At 39.2% G+C, this 13,842-nt stretch overlaps 1 protein-coding gene across 1 annotated transcript in view; it reads left to right on the top strand.

Moving 5' to 3' along the window:
• Positions 1–12,460, top strand: part of C11H1orf21 (chromosome 11 C1orf21 homolog) — an 85,304-nt gene extending 72,844 nt beyond the window's left edge. The window contains exon 5 of the mRNA XM_032227054.1: positions 11,886–12,460. Coding sequence (XP_032082945.1) covers positions 11,886–11,924 — 39 coding nt within the window. The 3' untranslated portion in view covers positions 11,925–12,460. The remainder of the gene's footprint in view (positions 1–11,885) is intronic.
• Positions 12,461–13,842: the final 1,382 nt, after the last annotated feature.

Raw genomic sequence — 13,842 nt, 5'->3', positions numbered from 1 at the left:
CATCGAAATCATTCCCACAACAGCGCGCCGACAAAAGCGCGCCTTCAACAAACAATGCGAAAACAAGGTAATAACCCTAAACCTAACCCCGAACCTAACCCTAACCCTTACCTTAACCCTAATCGCGCTTTTTGTGGGCGCGGTTTTGTCAGCACGCTATTGTGGGCGCAATTTCGACATCGCAGTTTTCTCGCCGCGGTTTTGTCGGCGCGCTTTTGTTGTGCGCGCATTTGTCGGGTCACGATATAGCTGCTGCCCTTACGTATATTCTCAAAAGCTATAATGTAAATGACCAAGAAAAAAATGAAGGCAATCATCTTCCTGTTTTCCATTATGTTGAGAAGGAATGAGATATTAATATTAAATTAATAACCACTAATTAAAAAATCCCCATATAATTTAGAATTGCCTCCACTTGAGCAATAAAATGCTTGTGCCACTGGAATTTTTAGACTTTGCTTTGAGTCTCTGTATTAGTGTGTAAGTACCTATTGGGAGCTGGGAGTGACTTTTTCTTGGCACAATATATAAACCATCCTTTACATTCACAAAGTAAATGAGAGTGCTATCCATTTCCTAGAATTGTTTCAGAGAAAAGGTTTATTAGCAGAGGAATCATAAAAGAAGCCCAATCTTTTGTTTTCACTTCTTGGCCAAATATAATCATGTCGACCATTTCTAGTGTTCATTGAAGATTATTTCCTCCCCAGGGTTAAGAACTCACTTATCAAGGCATTATTTTTTCCATTTAATCTGCCACAAGCCAGGATACCTGTCTCCTACATTCCAGGTTGTGATGACCCAAAGAGATTAATAGAGGATAACTTGCAAGTGGTTCTATTCTTTTGTTTGTTTTCTTAGAAAAAGCTCCAGACCCCTCAATTTTAGTTCAAAGGTAATGGTTGTTTTTGCCCATAATTCTTTCATTTTCCTAAGACCTGCCAACCGAAAAGAAGACTTGGAGTTTCCTAAGAATTTGAAATAACAATAATGTGTGTAGGATAGAACCACAAAACTGGCCCTTTTTCGTGAACTTAGCTTGAAGGGCAGCTTCACAATTGGAACTGTAAGACAGGAATGATAAAATATTAGCTTAATATTGGCTATTGCTAGTGCTTTTGCAGAACTACAGAATGAGGTTTTGCAATGAGAAGGGTCACGCTGGTAGTCAGCAAACACTACTTAAACAGCCTATTTAGTCTCTTCCTTTTCCTGAATTTCTTTTGTTAACTTGTCCATCTTGGCACAGTCTAGAATCTTTCTTATTATTTCGTCTTCATTTGGTGTCAATTTGTCTTTCCATTTCTGAGCGAAAGCAATCCTAGCCACAGTGATTAAGTGTAAAGTTAAATATAAAATCTCTTTTTTTATATTGGTCATCATTATTCCTAATAGAAATGCCTCTGATTTCCAGTCAATTTGTTCTCCTGTTATCGACTCCAACCAATTTTCTAATCTTTTTCCAATATTTTTTGGCTGTCTCGCAAGTCCACCATGTGTGATAATATGTATGATAATATGTTCCGTGGGCTTTTTCACATTTCCAGCATTTTGGCAATTATCATTGGTGATATTTTTTACTTTTGTAATTCATCTTTCTATCCGCTATTGCATTGTAGTCCCCAATTAGACAGATGTTTTCGTAGTCCAATTCATTTATTTTATTATGTAGTTTCCTGTAAAAATCCTGTTGATTCTGGTTTGAGGCGTATATTACTATTAATAAAATCGGTTTTTGTGTTGTTTCCAAATTAATCATTAAAATCCTGCCCTCTTCGTTGGCAAAGATTAATTTGGAGTTTGGAGTTCTTGTCTGCCAATGAAGTATATAATTTTCCTAATTTTGCATTTTCTAGTAAGTTAATATGTTCCTTTTTGATGTGTACTTCCTGCAGATGTGTTGTGTCTGCCTTCAGTTTCCGGAGTTTTGTGAAAATCTGTTCTCTTTTTTTTTATGCGTTCATACCCTTAATATTTGTCGAAATGATTGTTGTTTCCTGTTCCATAATTAATTGGGATGTTTTTTGTTACTTCTAGTTTGTATCTGACTTTTCCCTCTCATGCCTTCCCTTTCTGCTCTCGCTCTCTCTTGCTTCTGTTCCTCTTCCCTGTTTCTTTACTTTTCCTCGGTTGATTCTTCTTCTTCTTGACTTCTACTTTCTAGCTCTTCTCTGCTTCCTTGTTCTTCTTCCGTTGTAAAATATTTTTTTAAAAATTCTTGAGCTTTTTCTATCCTCTCAATTTTGGAGGGTTTTTTTTTTTTGCCATGAAACAAGTATCCCTCCGGTACCAACCATCTGTACATTATTCTACTTTTGTTTAATTGATTACTTAGAAATTGGTACTGCCTTCATTGTTCTCTGACTCTTCATGGTATGTTTAACTGTGATTAACTCTTTTCCCTTGTATGTTATTGTCCCCTCTCTGGTTTTCCAATATATTTTGTCCCTAGTTGTTCTTTTTGCAAATATAGAGCCGAGGTGGCGCAGTGGTTAGAGTTCAGTACTGCAGGCCACTTCAGCTGACTGCTATCTGCAGTTCGGTGGTTCAAATCTCACCGGCTCAAGGTTGACTCAGCCTTCCATCCTTCCGAGGTGGGTAAAATGAGGACCTGGATTGTTGGGGGCGATATGCTGACTCTGTAAACCGCTTAGAGAGGGCTGAAAGCCTTATGAAGCGGTATATAAGTCTAACTGCTATTGCTATTATGTGAACTTCCTTCGGCAGTCTATGTCTTCTTGCGTAATTGGTGTGCACCGGTACACCTCATCAATATCTCCTCTAATCTCTTGCTTATTTCTCTGTAAGATTTCTCTGAAAATTTTCAACATTTTTCCTTTCAGATCCTCCTCCTTTTCTTCAGTTATGTTTTGATCTGTTGAAGCACATAATGAAGAAGGTGTTAATCTTGACTCAAAATGTTTGTGTAACTAGATGTGATAGTGGCACAACCCTCCTTGGATCCTACTGATCACTTACAAAGAATGACGCTTGGGAGATTAAAACAGGAGTCGTGATAGCACGGTGATTAGAATCCAGTATTGCAGGCTAACTCTGCCCGCAGCCTGGAGTTCAATCCTGACTAGCTCAAGATTGTCTCAGCCTTCCATCCTTCTGAGAGTGATGAAATGAGGACCCAGATTGTTGGGGGGCAAGATGCTGACATTATAAACCACCCAGTGATTGCTGTAAAGCACTATGGGGAGTTATACAAGCCTAAGTGCTACTGCTAAAACAGCATGTTGTGGAGATAGAAGCTTGGTTTTTTTCCCCCCCTCTTTCCCCCTTTTGTGATTTCAGAGCTTAGTTCTGTTAGGCCGCAAAGCCGTTTTCACTCGTGTGGGTGGACTCTGCTTGTTTCTTTTCAAGAAACGAAAAATTATGCTCTGAATACGTGCTTCCGTGTGCATTCATTGACATTCTTCTAAAGAGCATCATGGAAACAGAAGACCAGAGTTTCGGTGTTGGGAACCACTTTAATCCCTTGGAGAAACCATTCATCAGAAAAGCTGCAGTGTCTCTGCAGTTCCCTTTACTATCGTTAAAGCAAAAATGTTTGACATAATTATTTTCACCAGGCCACACCAGGCCATCCATCCTCTTCCGTTCCTTCCTTTAAATAGCAATTAGGAAAAGGCGTTAAAGGCTAGAGCAGTAGAAGGCATTGTGCTTTTCTGGTTTCTGAACCTCATACTGTGGAACTATAATAGAGCTATGCAAAAGAATAATTTATCCTACTGATTTTCTCTATTCCTGGGGTGTCAGTTTGTTTATGAATGCATCATTTTAAAACAATAAAGCAGCTAATAAAAGGATGTGGTGAAGAACAGGCAGAACGTTGCCAGAATATGAGCATGATTATCATCAATTGTTAAAAATGAGAAAGAGGAAGAAGGAGCAAGAACAGGAACATGCTGCCTTAAACTCAAATTCATCCTTGTCTGTATTGCGTTGTGGGGATAAATTTGCTGTAATCGTGCTTCTGTTTACATGCATGTAACCTTTGCTTATTTTTATTTTAAGAGGCATAATTTAGAACTAGTTAAAGGTAGCAGGACTCAGAATATCTGTGTCAGAAATTGCTTGGATTTTGTTTTGGTTTTTAAAAAATAAAATAAAATAAGTATCTGGTGCCTCAAGCACAGAGACAGAAGCTTTAGGACCTTCAAAGTTTAATGGTTTAGAACAGCATGTCCCAAAGGTGCTTTTTCTTTTTTTTAATTGAAAAGTTTTGGTAAATTTTACAAATATTTCCCCTTCCCTCCTCCCACCCCAACCTCCCCCCGACCCTCCCTCCCCCCAACTTCCCAGAGCAAAATACAGGGTATAAACATTTAACAATCATACACTAACATAAGCTAACTATAACATCTTACCTCCCTCTTGTATTTTAACTCCCCTTTTATTAAACTAAATTTAGATAAATTATAACATTCATTGTTCATTCATAAGCTAATTGAAATTTCTTAGTCCAATATTTGTTTTGAATGTAGTCAATCCATCTTCTCCATTCCAACTTGTATTTATCATCTGAATGGTCCTTCAAATATGCTGAGATTTTAGCCATCTCTGCTAAGTTTGTTACTTTTAATGTCCATTCTTGAATAGTAGGCAGTTCTTCCTTCTTCCAGTACTGCACCACCAACAATCTTGCTGCCGTTGTTAAATTCAGAATCAAATTAGTCTCTATAACTGTACAGTCTGTAATTATACCTAGCAAGAACAACTGAGGAGTAAACTTTATCTTCTTTTTAAGAATATTTTGAATAATCCACCATATTTTTATCCAAAATGCTTTAACTTTTTTACAAGTCCACCATACATGATAATACGTAGCGTCTACACAATCACATCTCCAACATTTGGATTGTAAATTCGGACACATACAAGCTAGCTTTTTGGGATCTAAATGCCATCAATAAAGCATCTTATAAAAATTCTCTCTCAAGTTTTGAGCTTGCGTAAATTTTACGTTTCTTACCCAAATCTCTTCCCACGTTTCCATCATCATTGGTTCTTCAAAGGTGCTTTTTCAAGAGACAATTGGACTTTCTTGTTTTTCTTTGAAGATGTTTTGCTTCTCATCCAAGTCGCCTCAACGGCCCTTTAAAAAGAATGCAAATGACCAGCTGTCTGCAAGGAATATAAATCTTTCCATTCCCCACCATCCAGTCAGGGCTGAAGAAACTTCTTGGATGAGAGGCGAAACATCTTCAGAGAAACAGTCCAGGGCCTCTTGAAAAAGAACCTTTAAGACAACCATGATCTGGATGAACTGAACATGTTTGGAACAGCAGTTCTGAAATATTTTGGCCTTAAGACTATTTTAAATTTTAAAAAAAATGATTGATATTTACTAAATTAGAAATTAAAACTGGGAAATCTAAAAAAAAAAATGCAGACTCCTTGAAAAGGTCTTGACAACATGAAAAATCACATTTTGAGAACCAATGGTTTAGACAAATTTGAATTAACTTTGTTAATTTGTTTCTATTTTATACCCATCTTTTATAGAGTTTCAGATTGCAGACACACAGTATTTCTCTTCCATTTTATTTTCATATCAACACTATTAGGTTGAGAAAATGTGAATGGTCTACAGTTGCCTAGCGAATCGATGGATGAAGGGGATTTGAATTTAAATTTCCATGATGATAACCCAAATACCCTTAACTGTACAACATAACATTGGATACAAATGTGTGTTTGTGGTAGAAATGATGAAGGTGTAGGATAGAATCAAGTATTTAAAAGTAGAACTAATGTTGAAATACTAAATGCAAGATGGTATTTATTTATTCACTGTTCTCAGAAGAGTTTAAATATATAAAAATTAATAGCGCAGTAATCTCAAAGATAACTGATTGCTATCTGATTTCCATCATATCAGTCATAACATTTAGAAACTACACCATAATTTGCATGTATCTAAAAAGCTTAATCTAATTTGCATTTCAAGCTAAAACAATTGACAGAATGTGCACATCCCTTTCCATAGGCCTGGCCAGAATTTAGAAATATTTCATGACTCATCTATAATTTATTCTACAATGTTCCTATCTTTATGCGATTCTCTTCAATGACAAATAGGCCGAATTCTTAGACTTTATTCCAAAAGAGAGAGAGAGAGAGAGAGAGAGAGAGAGAGAAAGAAGACTGAAATGAATTGCTTTTGGCCATATACCACATTGTTTTCTTGTTTTTAAATAACAATAATCTCCACTTCTTCTGTCACCATCATTTCATTCTTTGGTGTTGATTACAACTTTTCCTCTTTCAATTGTATTTAGGGTTGTAATGCTAAGGAATATAATGCTACCCTGCCAAAAAAAAATCATCAAGTTGATTAAAACACACAGCATGAACTTAACTGAATTTCAAAACTAAAACAAGTATTGAGTTTTAGCAGGGATGATTACTCATGTGGCATACAACAATATTAGGTTTGTTTCCCTATTCGTGCCTTTTAAGAATATAGACCTTTTTGCCTAGACATAGAGAGATTTTCTCACAAAAACTTCCCTCTCTCCCACTCAGTGGTGGGTTTCAACAAATTTTCTGTGGGTGTGGCCTCCTTTGTGGGAGTGGCTTGCCGGCCATGTGACCTGGTGGGAGTGGCTTACCGGCCATGTGTTTTCTTTCTTTCTCTCTCTCTCTCTCTCCTTCCTTTTGTGTCTCTGTCCCTTTTTCCTTTATTCTTTCATCTCTCTCACACTTTTTCTTTCTTTTTTTCTTTCTTTCTTTCTTCCTTTCTTTCTCTTTCTCTCTCTATGTGAGTCTGTCTGTCTGTCTGCCTGCCTGCCTGCCTCCTCCTCCTCTCCTCTCGCATCTCTCTCTCTCCTCTGTGTGTGGGTGTGTGTGGTGTGTCAGTGGTGGGTTCAAAAAAATTTGGAACCTCGTCTGTAGGTGTGGCCTGCTTTCCGGGTCCACTGGTGGAACCTCTTCTAACCGGTTCGGTAGATTTGACGAACCGGTTCTACCAAATAGGGCAACTTGTAGGAACCCACTTCTGCTCCCACTCGTATTTCCATCTCCTGATTTCAGCCCTTCCAAGGAAGATTTTTCTCACTTAATTTGCTCGTCCCGATTTTTTTTTTAATCTTCTCTCAGTCTGGTAATTTGGTTAAAATATATTTTGTCCCTCTTGCTTATATGGTGAACTAAAGTTGAAGACTGAATCCAAATTGCAACACGGAGAAGGCATCATTTAAGCAGAGTAATATTAACGCTATATGGCAGTGACCTATATTCAAGTACAGAGTTTTTAAATTGAATTAATAAGTTCAGCTATGATCTCTCTTTTTTTCATGGCAGTTACCCTGAGAAAGGAGCTATGCCGAAGAGCTGCATGCCATTCTTCAGGAAGACGTGGGTTGTATCCCTGAGTTTTAACCAATGTTTGCATGTTCTCTTTTCATTCCTTTCCCTTTTCAAGTCTGCTGCTGCCTACATGGAGTCATCATGAGCCGATAAGATGCTTAAAAGTAAAGCAGAGTTTGAGCTGAAGTATTTCAAGTTAATAATTATAATTACCTTAGGTGCAAAACCTTTAATGACAGACTGAAGAAGGAAAGATTCTCATCCTCCCTCTCACTGGAGCTGCAGGCCCCCCACCCCACATCTGGGGTTGTTTTGGGGGTGGCAGCTGGTTCCTCCTCCCCCCCCTTGTCCCATGCCAGGATCGGGTGAAGGTGAACTTTCCTCCCTCTTCCCCACCCTCCTTGCACAGATCCAGTGCCTCGCACTGCATTTGTTCCCATTTCCCACCCTTTCCCTTCCCATTGTTCTCTTCCCTCCCCACTGATCCGCCGGATTTATAAACACAGGCATGGCCTCCATGCTGCAAGGTTGAAGGCTTATGGCTTTTCCTGGCTCTGCGCTCTGCCTCCCGTCACCACCGCTCAACTTACCCATTGCAGGAACTTGATGAAGCCGAGCGGCTCCTTGACAGACCCCAGATCCAAACTAAACCCATTTCCAGGGGGGAGTGAGCGGAGCACAAAGGGAGGCATCTCTTTTGGTTTCTCGCTCTGGAACCTGGGAATGCCACCCTCTCCTCCGCAGCCACTGTCCTCTCCTGCCGCTGCCCTCTCCTCTCACCGCCACTACTGCCCTCTCCTCCCGCCACCCTCTCCAGAATGCTGCCCCTGTCCCCACCGTGTCTGCAACAGCGGTGGCTTCGGGAGATGCTTGCCAGTATGGGAAGGGGGGCTAGGCTAGTGCAAATACTTACCTATGTGTATGCAGGAGAGCACTTGCAAGGTGATGCAGGGCAAGCTTGGAGCAGGCCAGTTTGGGGGCGCGGCCAGCCAGCCAGCCGTCACTACAAGTTTGGCGACTCAGTCCCAATTACCATTATCGGTTTGCCCGAACCGGGAGCAACCCACCTCTGCCCCACTGCCTTCCTTTTAAATGCAGACCAGACAACTGAGCAAAGACCATTCCAAATTGTTAAAATTTGGAATGAGTCGTCCGTAAGTTGATAACATTGATCTCATTTCTGCTTTTAAAGTGAGTCTGACCAAACCATAATGGTTGGCTCAAGCATATAAACTGCATTTTAATCTGGGAAAGTAAACTTTGTTGATGATGGTTATTGTATCTGATTTAGAAGGTAATGGTTAGAGTTTTCTGGATAGAATAGATCATGTTCTCAGCTTATGGAGCGGTCTTATAATCTTAATATCTCTGTGGAGTTTTAGAATTACTTCCACAACAGATTGCAATTTTCCATATTCATGGGGGTCTCGTGTCAAAACTTTGAAAATGTGAAATTCAGTGAAAATGTATACTCTGCCAGTTACCCCCGATGTTGTCCATGCATGCATAAACACATATGCCTAAAGTCAAGATAGAGTAGCTTAATGCAGATACACAAATCACGCCAATATCACAAGCCATCCTACGCAGTGACATTTCTCTGTGAGACTAAAGATGCATTTGCTTCTCCATCGCTCACAGGGTGAATGCAGCAAGCAGCAGCCAGATTTTCAGTATATAAATTTTACAGCTGCCACCATGAAAAGGCAAATCCACCAAGATAAATCTTGTGAATATGGAGACTCAAGTGTTTACCTTCTACTGGTTTAAGTACATGGTCCCTGCTGCGACCCTTTCTTTAACATGAGATTGCCATGCCATGGTTAATTATACTCAGATTTTTATAATATTGCAAATGGAATTGCTTTGGAAAATTACTCAAACTTATATTGTCAACATATAATCAATGTGGGCTGGGTTTGTGGGATAACAATTTTTTTTTTTTATTTTATCAATTTCATACATACATTCACAATTATATGATCTCATAACTGTTATTAATAATATGTATTTATAACAATTTTCCCTACAGTTGACAATATCTTGAAGATTGCTTTTTTAACATCCCATAGATCCATCTTATCTTACAACGGTCCTACTTCTTCTTCCCTCCCTCCCTCTTTCCTTCCCTCGTTTCTTCTCTCCTACTCCCTTCCTTCCCTCCCTCCTTCCCTCTCTCCTTCCCCTTCCCTCCTTCTCTCCTTCCCTCCCTGCTTCCTACCCTCCTTTCTTTTCTCCTTCTCTGCTTCCTTTCCCCCTTCCTTCCTCCTTCCCTCCCTCCTTTCTACCCCCCTTTCTTCTCTTCTTCCTTCCTTCTTCCTCTCCTTTCCCTTCCCTGTGAGATAACTATTATGTAAACACTGTATTATACACTCCTAGCCTTTAGGTTACAGGAGCTCTCATGTAGATTTGCAATAATTTTTCGACCATCAAGTTCATGAAGTTGAGATTGGATTAAGTAGGAAATAAGAGCTTTCCAAAAACGTTTATGGAAACATAGATTCCATTCTGATGTGCAGCAATCTGGCTTATCAAGGGCATACATATGTCATATGGTATCTGAGGTTAGCAAATATCCACTTTTAAATATTGGCATTAGGAGACCTAAATTTATAGCTGAAAACATAAATGTAAAGAGCAAAAATCCAAAATCACCAGCCATTTATCAGTCTTATTTGTTTACAATCTACCGCATTTTTCGGAGTATAAGACACACTGGAGTGTAAGACTCAGCAAGGTTTTGAAGAGGAATTTTTTAAAAAAAATTTTTTTGCACTCTACAAACCTCCCAAGAATGGCCCATTTTTCGTGAAAACGGGCCCGTGTTTTTTTTAAAAGGCATGAAAGACTTAGGAGGCTTGTAGAGTGCTCCTGGGGTGTGTGATAAAAAAAGGCTAGTTTTTCATGAAAACGGGCCAGTTTTTTGTCAAAAAGGGCATGGATAGTCTTTAGGAAGCTTATAGAGTGCTGCTGGTGGCTGGGGGGCAAAAAACGGGCTGTTTTTTGTTCATTTCTGCCCTCCCCAGCCCCGAGGAGCTCTCTGAAAGCCTTCTAAAAGGTATGCACGGCCATTTCATGAAGGGGACAGAATTTTGGGAGGCAAAAAATGCTGTATTCAGTGTATAAGACTCACCCAGATTTTCAGCCTCTTTTTGAGGGAAAAAGGTGTCTCTTATACTCCAAAAAATACGGTATATTATCTATATATAGATATGTGCATACATATAAGATACTAGAATATTATGTCTGGATCTGCACACGCACACACAGTAGAAAACTGTGAGCCGAGGTGGCGCAGTGGGTAGAGTGCAGTACTACAGGCCACTTCAGCTGACTGCTAACTGCAGTTCGGCGGTTCAAATCTCACCGGCTCAAGGTTGACTCAGCCTTCCATCCTTCCGAGGTGGGTGAAATGAAAACCCAGACTGTGGGGCGATATGCTGACTCTGTAAACCGCTTAGAGAGGGCTGAAAGCCCTATGAAGCGGTATGTAAGTCGAACTGCTATTGCTATTGCTAAAACGTTTATTCCAGGATGCTATATTTTTCCAAAGCTTCATTTCTAATTTTAAAGAGCTGAGATCTAGATAAGGGAAGTATAAAGACCTCCAACCTGTTCTGTGATATTAAGCTTTTTCTTTATTTGAGAATCCGTGCACATCGGCAATACAATGTACTATAAGTTATTGAAAGACACACTAATAGCCTTTAAGCCCTTGGTGATTACTGGAAATACAAAGAAAGGAAGTATGTTGAAGTATATACTGTTGCAGTTCTTAATTGCTGCAGGTAAAAGTTACACACAGCATTTTAAAATTCTTGCCTCATTAAGGGAGTGCAGCCTCAACGTGGTAACTGGTATCTGACCATTCAGGTTTCTTGAACAACAGGAGATTATTGCCAAGTACTGAAAGACTGAAGAGGGGTTTACAGTTCTCCAGTGATGGGATTCAGCCAGTTCGCACCTATTCCGGAGAACCGGTTGGTAACTTTCTAAGCAGTTCAGAGAACCGATTGTTGGAACAAATCTTTTGTTTTTTCCCACTTTACAGGGCTAATCCTGTAAGGAAGACAGGAAGGAAACATTCTAGTGTTGTTTCTAGCCTAATCTTTATTGACCTGCTTACAGACAAACTGCCTCTCCGGTTAACCCTTATTACATTATAACAGCTAGGGCGAAGCGCCCATCGACCTGAGTGATGCTAAATTGGCCACGCCCACCCAGTCACATGACCACCGAGCCCCGCCTACCCAGATGGTCATTAAGGCAGAGAACTGGTTGTTAAATTATTTGAATCCCACCACTGACAGTTCTCAGACATACCCAGTTCACAAAGTTATTGTAGAACAAACAGAATGGGAACTGGCTAATTTAATTTTCCTCTGTTGAGTTTTGTGGAATAGAAATATTCTTTAAAAAACCCAACCCCTGTATATATGACTCAGATGTCCATACATCAAAATGATGATAGGGCTGTTATCCTACGTCTTCGATGCGCTATCTTTTTGTACGGTTTTAGTGTAATTCTTCTTTTTTAAAAAAATCTCTTTTGTTTTCTTCCAAAGGGTCGTGATTATTGTTCAGAAGAAGAGGATATCACATAATGCCAGTTCTGCTGATCGAAACAGGAGTGCTCCTGTGTAAATAGATTACGGTTCAACCCAGATCTTTCGGAGGAGTCTTCTCAAAGTGAACAGCGCTACATAACAAACAGTTATCCCCACATTGTATGCTCCATTCAGTTACGGTGTTTTCTTAATGACCATACAATGAGCATGGTTCACAGGAAGAAGAACAGCTTCTATGGAACTGCCTTTGCTGCTGCTAATTGAGATCTGTTGCAAGTTTTCATTTCCTCGGGCCCAGGAACACCACAGAAGTTTGACTTTAAAACATCTAAAGGACACTGCAGCTTTCACTGGGGTTGTTGGCCTGTTTTCTATTGGCGGAGGTGGTGTTGTACAAAATCTTCCATAACCAAGCAGCTGAATCTTCCAGTTCACCCTACTCATCAGCCCAGGGGCATGGAGTTCTTGCTATACTGAGAGTTTAGAGCTTTGGAAAATGGGATGTTTTGCCATGATGAACTTCGTTTTTCTGCTAGGAAGAAGTTAACAATTAAAAAGCATGTTGTCATACAGATACTGAATATGGTGATGCAGGAGCAGAAAAATCCGTATTTTTTAAAAAATAAGCCACCAGTTTCTTTTATTAACTATTTCAATCAAGGAATATATTTACAGTATTTGGCTTGGCTGACGGCAGATGGGAATTACGATCACAATCAGTTCGAATCCCTCTCTCCCTTTCTCTCTCCCACACACACAGTCTTTTTTTTTAAAGAAATAAACATTTTACTGTTTTTAGGCATTCTTCTCTTATACCCATTCATACATCCCAGTGTGTTAAGAATAATTGGGAAAAGGGAGTTGATAAAAGTTTAGAAAGATGATTTGAAAGGATGTTATTTTCAAATGCTGTGTGCCAATTTGAGATGTCTGTAGAGTTTATTTTTCCATAATATAAAAAGTTGATACTCTCTCTTCTCAAAGGCAGATGTAATATTTTTAACAAATATTGTCCTGAGTAAAAATGATCCTAAGGTTAAAAAAAAAAAACGTTTGCATTTATTTTTTTAAAAATACATTATAACTTATATATGTTATATTCTGTCCTGTGACTTTGAGGAACATGATCATAAAGGAAAATGCAGCTTTGCAGCAATGGAGATGCATTTGCCCAATTAGGATCGCATGATGTCAATCCATCAATAAAGAAATCACATTGTCAATGGGATTTATAAAATAATTAACATTTTATCCCATGGGAATGTACACATGTCCAACTAATTGAAGGAGCTTCCTAAAGGGGTTTTTGTATTTTCTCTTAAAATAAGTGGTCCTCTATTTGCCATTAACTCAGTTACAGCAAGTGAAGAATATCAAGATTTTGACCTAACAGCTGGATTATTCACAGGTATGTAGAATTTGACTCATCCAACTTCAAGTAAACACAACAATGAAACGTTGACTCTCAAAGATTGAGGATAATAACTTCTTGGGTATTAATCTGTTGAATGATTCTGCAAGTATTTGGTGAGAGAAGGCAAACCACATTGCCTGTTTCAAATCATTCATCTCTGCTGTAAAAACAGATACTTAGGTGGAATCGTTCATTCCTTATCTTCTCTTTGTCCATTATCCCTAGCTTTCTTTTAAATCTCTTCCATATTTACTCTAAACTCTGCTGAGAATTATTTTCCTAAGTCTCTTGCTTCCTCTTTTCCCTTTATAATTTTCAGTTTTCTTGATTTAATTGGCTATTCTTTGTAGCGTGTATGAATACACTGTTTGGAAAGGATGGTTTGGGTTTTTGTAGTCCACCCTCCACTCCCTGTAAGATTTCCTTAGCTGAACTGGAATTACTAAAAGCCCTTCCCATTCCCACTTACATAGTTTCAGCTCATAGTTTCTCGGTTCCTCATGTATAGCAGTGGTGGGTTCCGAATCCCGTTCCAACCTG

The sequence above is a fragment of the Thamnophis elegans genome, chromosome 11 (assembly GCF_009769535.1).
Source record: "Thamnophis elegans isolate rThaEle1 chromosome 11, rThaEle1.pri, whole genome shotgun sequence".
NCBI lineage: Eukaryota > Metazoa > Chordata > Lepidosauria > Squamata > Colubridae > Thamnophis > Thamnophis elegans.
This window is presented reverse-complemented; position numbering and strand designations above follow the sequence as displayed.